This window comes from Pundamilia nyererei, unplaced genomic scaffold, assembly GCF_000239375.1.
Source record: "Pundamilia nyererei isolate P.nyererei 1_Seehausen unplaced genomic scaffold, PunNye1.0 scaffold00001, whole genome shotgun sequence".
NCBI lineage: Eukaryota > Metazoa > Chordata > Actinopteri > Cichliformes > Cichlidae > Pundamilia > Pundamilia nyererei.
In genome coordinates, this window is record NW_005187402.1 from 7,603,586 (window position 1) to 7,609,730 (window position 6,145).

General features: G+C 38.6%; 1 protein-coding gene across 1 annotated transcript in view; it reads right to left on the reverse strand.

Annotated features, from left to right (window-relative positions):
- ctnna1 (catenin (cadherin-associated protein), alpha 1) overlaps nucleotides 1-1,129 on the reverse strand; it is a 54,572-nt gene extending 53,443 nt beyond the window's left edge. Inside the window, exon 1 of the mRNA XM_005719633.1 lies at nucleotides 925-1,129. Coding sequence (XP_005719690.1) covers nucleotides 925-1,032 — 108 coding nt within the window. The 5' untranslated portion in view covers nucleotides 1,033-1,129. The remainder of the gene's footprint in view (nucleotides 1-924) is intronic.
- Nucleotides 1,130-6,145: the final 5,016 nt, after the last annotated feature.

A 6,145-nucleotide genomic window follows, 5' to 3' on the forward strand; every position in this document is an offset into this window, starting at 1 on the left:
CCTTAAAATTCTAAACAGATTTCACAGGCATGGCATGCAGGGCCGAGGCCAGGAATAAATATATTACTTTTTGTTACAGACAGAATAGTAATTTTAGCATTTAATAAATCAGCAGGCTCAGTTCTGACATCCAGCAATGGTGGGTGAAGTAACTGCTGGTAATGGCTGAAAAATCAACTTCTCAACTTTGAGGCAAGCAACTAAAGCAGCTACCAATGAGAGCACAGGATACAGTAGATTGACATGACAAGGTAGTAAATATATTAGGGGGTCACCAAGGCAACTTGGAGCTTGGAATGTCCACTAATGACCAACCATCAGTGACCAAGAAATGACCATCAAACAAATAGTTTCCTGTGTGGACTGGGCTTAATTGTCTCTAGCTTGGTCATTATGCTCTGCAATATTTAGTATTGTAATTTTTCTCATCTTTTCTATATGTGTATAGACTTTCCTAAGTCTTTTCTTTCCGCTGAATTTCAGAAACAAACTAGTACTTCAGTTTAAAAAGTTGTTCACAACAAAAAATATTGAGTAAGACCACATTTCACAATTTAGTTTATATATTGAGTACTATGGGCAGCACGGTGGCATGGTGGTTAGCACTGTTGATATTGAGTACTATACTTTATGACATTAAGCAAGGTCAAGGATTAGCTATGTAATCACTTACATAATCGAATTAATTGTCACTGACAGTTATGTGTTGGTATTGGTGTGCCTGCAAGTGGAACAGATTATGTAAAGACTCGCATATTACACTCACATAAAGTCAAATGTTAAGAGTTTAACTCAATCCATGCCAGAATGAATTGTGTTTGTAGTCCGTTGCACAACCTTTGACCTTAGAAAATTGTTCTGCCTACAATAAAGAAGATGGGACGAGATAACATGACAAGAAAACAAAACTGAAAAGAGACTTACATTGCCCATATACTCAGACAGAAGGTCCTGGAGAGCCTGGCGCACAGAATTGCATTCGGCCACAATGCGCTCCCTGCGGTCATCACGTGTGCATGAAGAGTCAGCCATGAGGGCAGCACCACTGATGATGCTCTCAAGGCGCTCCTCCAGGGAAGGGCGGAAGCGCTCCTCGCTGAACGCCAGGGGGTCCACAATGATTTGTTTCTGTAAAGAAAGGGTCAGAGGGAAAATTACACAGGGAGCAAAAAATGCACAGTCATCATGGTACACTGATCTCTCCTTCACAAAGCCCAGAGTAACAAGAAAGGAAATGACTGAACTGACTGACTCTGAGGTGAGGTGGAAAACCAGAAGGGAAAGTGCCATGTTGTCTTTTTTTTTTTGTCTCTGTACACCCTGAACAACAACAACAACTTCCTTTTTTAGCGCCTTTCAAAGGCAGTGTTACAAAGTGCTTTCCACATGGCAAAGAATAAAACAGATGTGTCCAACCAGTAAAGTTCATGGAATATGTGTAGTGATTAAATTCCTCTATCTACACCAATTTACGCCAGTATTCCCCACAACGCCAAATTCTATCCCGACTTTATGGCTTGAATAACGGCCACAAAAGTGTTTTTGCAGAACATTATGAGCCAATAATATTTTTATGTTAAGCTCTTATATCTGGCTGAAGCCTGTTGAGTGATTTTTGATTTACACCTGACACAAGTTCACCTTAGTGGTCCCTGTTAAGGTGTTTACAGTTCAAAAAAAGGAAACTGGTCAAACATTTAAAGTACTAAACCTTGGGGTAAAGAAGGATGCAGTCTCCAATTGAACAAATACAAACCAGCGAGTATATACAAAGCTGCATATACTCGCTGAGCAAAATTCAAATCTCTTCATCACGACCCACTCTATAAGACGCTGAAATAAATTAATGTAAACTGAAAACAGTAGTTTCCAGCAGTAATACAATAAGAGGCCTGGTGTGACTGAGGCTTTTTATGGAGCTTGTCTGGAACTGTTGTTATCTGAGTGTATCCAGAAATTGTAATGAGACTGGCAATTCTAAGATTTTGGCAACGGGCAGTTATTTGTAAAATGGTCTGTAGTCCATGAAAGCATGGCTAAGTTTTTGGGGGTTTTTTCTTCACTGACAGTCCACCCTCCTGCATTGTCTCTCAAAATCAAAGATGGTTTATTTTTGTTGTGGTGGAAGGGCAGCAGTATCAAAGGTAACGTTAAAGCCACTAAAGGCAAAACCCTGTATTAAACTTCAGAAATTGTAAAACAAATCTTCAGGGTTAATTGATTATCCGGGACAAAGTGAAAGTAACTTTTGCTGTCAATTTAAATACACTGCTTCAAGTTAAGCAGGTAATAATGATAAAGTCTAATATACATTCTCTCTCTCTCTCCCCAAAGCAACATGTCCTGGTTTAAAATGGTCCTACCACAAATGGTGAAGAAAATAAATTCTCAGAAAAGGCCACACTTCACATAGTTAACACACTCTGCTAAAAAGCCATTAGGTTCCCACACAGAAAAATAAAATGGCTTATATATAAAAAATAAAATAAAATAAACACAAAACTAATTTAGGGATAAAGAATTTAAGAAAATAAGGCATTGGCAAGGAAAATGTTTTAAATGGTGTAATTTAAGGCATTTAAAAACAGGCTGAGCCTCCACTGTACAGTTTGACCCTGGGGCGGATATACCTTTTGCAGGTTCTTCATGGGAAAACCAAGTTACAAAATGTAACCCAAATGTTGTTTCTAGTGTAATAAAAACAGTAACAGTAGAGTTTGTGATTGAGAACCCCATTAATTTATTAGCTAAAGAATTGAATACAGTAGCAGATGAACCTGAACATATGGTGACGACTTAAACCTTAGTAAGCTTGAGAACTGCTGCAAGGTGCCTTGTTTTGAGTATTTTCTCTCCTTTCAAGCTCAAACCATGCAGCAACCATTTCTGCATTACTGAAGGGAGCATAGTCATCCTGGAAGAAATCACTTTCATCATAGTTGAAATGCTCCTCCAGTTAATTTTGTTTAGGCACTGCTCGTTTTTCTTAATTTAAGCTTGATTATGTTCAAGTAAGGTTTCAAGTTTTTTTTTTTTTTTTTTTTTTTAAATCAAACAGCAGTTGAAAAACAGTTTCCAGCTGTTTTAGGCATGTGCCATGCTTGCCCAAAAATATCTCAGAAAAAGGTGTGGCAAAGACAGTTCCTTGACAAAGAAGAAGGAAAACAAAAACTGCTGTGATATGTGCCTATAGACCAATTTCCACAGGCTATTTTTTGCCGTCTCAGTATATATTTTCTATACAAGTCCAATGAACGTCAGCACTTACAAAGTCCTTAGCGCAAAAAGGCCGTCAGCATAGGGATTTCTTTTTCCCCTCCTCACTGTGCTCACAGCGTTCTGTGTTATAAATAGTTCAATTTTTGAAACACTGCTGCCCTCAACAATGTCACTTGCCTCTCAACCAAAGTCAAGAAGGTTTACAATATTAACACTGTAAATATTGATGAAGGACTGAACTCAAGAAGTAACCAAAAACAGGACACCATCGATACTTCCAGCGCAAAAAAGACAAACAAAAAAAAAATATTTTCTTTTTAATTAAATCAGATATTCTTCAGGGGTCTCCATACTTTTCCATGCAACTGTACAACTTTCTTTTCTTTCAAGTATTAGTTGGGTAGTATTTATCGCTCATCTCAGTCTAAGAGGTGCTCCAGCAACCCACACTTTTTTCCATATATCTGTAGGACAAGGGAGCCAACTTAAACGTTTCACTTCACACGGGTAAATCTGCTGAGAAAGGCTGCTGGTGGTGACTGCGGAGGGTTAAGGTATCAATACAACGTTTGTGACAGTCTAAGACAGCCAACTTACTCGGGGAGAAATGAACTCTGCAATACTGCTGCAGATGCCCTATTGCTGAAAAATATTCAACAATTCAGCTGTTACAATCGTGGTTTATTAGGCAGCCCGCCCTCTATCACTGCCACCTCCAGCCCCCCTCCGTTATGTCTCATCTGACCTCCTCTGCTTGCGTGTCATATCACCATGGCAACAGGCACACGAGAGAGACATGGAGGAGGGAAAAAAAAAAGAGAGAGGGAGAGAGATGGCGGGGGTTGACTCATTTGCTAATTTTGCCTTGCACTTGAAAGTGGGCACCACAACTAGGTATTCTGGAAAAGGCCTGCATTCCAGTTTATTTAGAGTGTGTGTAATTACCTGTAAAATAATCACTGATGCAACAGATACAAGGGCTTTTTTGGTCACCTGATCAATATTGATTAATCACTCAGAAATGATGCCGTTAGGCAGAAAAGCTTTCATACTAATGATCTTTTTATTCTAGAGTGAAAAAAAATATTTAAACACAAAAAAAGGGCTTGACGCAAGCCAACTATGATATCATCAAACTCTCTTTTCTTTCAGCCATCAGCCTACCCTTGCCCTAAAAATACACATTTGTTCAATGCACAAACGGCATTGTTTTATATTCCCAAGTGGGACTACTTTGAGAAGTAATGCTTAGTTGATGAAGGACACTCAAAGAAGACGGTCTTACATAACACATGTACTACCTTAAGTATAGTTTTAGTCAAGCGTTTTGTTTTTTTCTCCTATTCTAGCGGGTACTGAATCAAACGGAGAGCATCTTGCCTTTTGGCTTATTGAGTCCACCACCTCCAAAAAAGAAAAGCAACAAATCCTTTAAACATTGGAATTCTCAGGCACCCTAACCGTGACAAAATTTGAAAGCCTTTAATGGTTTTGTCCAGGGGTCATCTAATACATCAAGACACTAGCAGCAATATAGAAATCAGGGAATAGAATGCCGCTGAATTTTGGCGGCCTACAGTCATGGCAGGCGAAATAAGCATTAACAACCAAGTGAGTAGATCCTGAGTTATTTCTCTCAACTTTCAGGTGAGTATTTCAAACAACTACCCTTCAACAGGAGTGAAGGGTAGTGCTGACATATGAGGGTGAAGTAAATACATTAGAGGATTACCTAGTAGCGTTAGCAACTGCCTGTGACCAATTCGCTAGTTATAGGACCCAAAACAAGATAAATAAACAGCAAAAAGACTAAAAACTGTAACAAAACCACTTAAGGGCCTTCCGAAACCAATTCTTCACTAAAATACAAAATGTATCACATCACACATAAGATTGCACACACGCACAAAAAAACTAAATAAATAAAAACCTGATTATTAGCCTGCAGAGTGTGGTTGACATTAGCAGGCGCCTTCTTTTCCCACACGTTAGTGTAGGTTCACATTTCTCCACTAACAACCACACCAGATTACACCCTACATAGAGCCATTCATTTTCTATATCAAAGTTCTGAAACATGCTGGTTCACATGTCTGTCTTGATTTGATTTGATTTGATTTAATCTTTATTTTGAACATGTTGAAAAAGTACAACAAAATAGAATTAAAAGAGACAAATGAACAAAGCAAAACAAAAGGAAAACGAGCAACCACAACTCCAAATAAAGTTCATGTTCAAAAAGGAGCAGGTTTCTCGTTTACATCTCCCCTGAGAGAAAGTGCACAAGGGGGGCACTGCAGCGTGGTGCATGGCATAAGATCTCAGAAACAACAATTAACTGGTGTTATACATTAAAAGTAAAATAAATCAAAAAAAGGTTGTTTAACCAAAGATGTCCATCTTTGTTGGTACAAATCTTTTAACTGTCAAATTGACTACTAATTTCAGAGAGATACAAATAAGTATCTCCCAGCTCTAGATGAAATAAATAGGTGCTTTGGCCATTACCAAATAATTTTTAGAAAACAAATTTTGTTTAGCAAATTCAGTTAACTCGAGTTTCATTTACTGAGGAAAAAGCACTGCTTTCTTTTACTAATGGCAACACAGACTCATTACCTTTGCATGCAGATCTTGCTTACGCGCAGTCACCCTTCCCACGGGTCACATTCTAGGCCGGGAATAACTGTGCAAGCAACTCCCAAACCTCCCATGTCAACCAGCAGAAATACCATGGTCTGCAATAACTATGAGTAATTAAACAATGCATCATACAGCCACTGGCTAATAAAACATGAGCATGCGAATTGCATCAATCACACGAATACACAGTGTCTCAGTATGAGCAACACATCAAGACACTGCTACTTGCGAAATGACTTAATAACCAATACAAGATGAATAATTCATTGAGCAAAAGAGGACA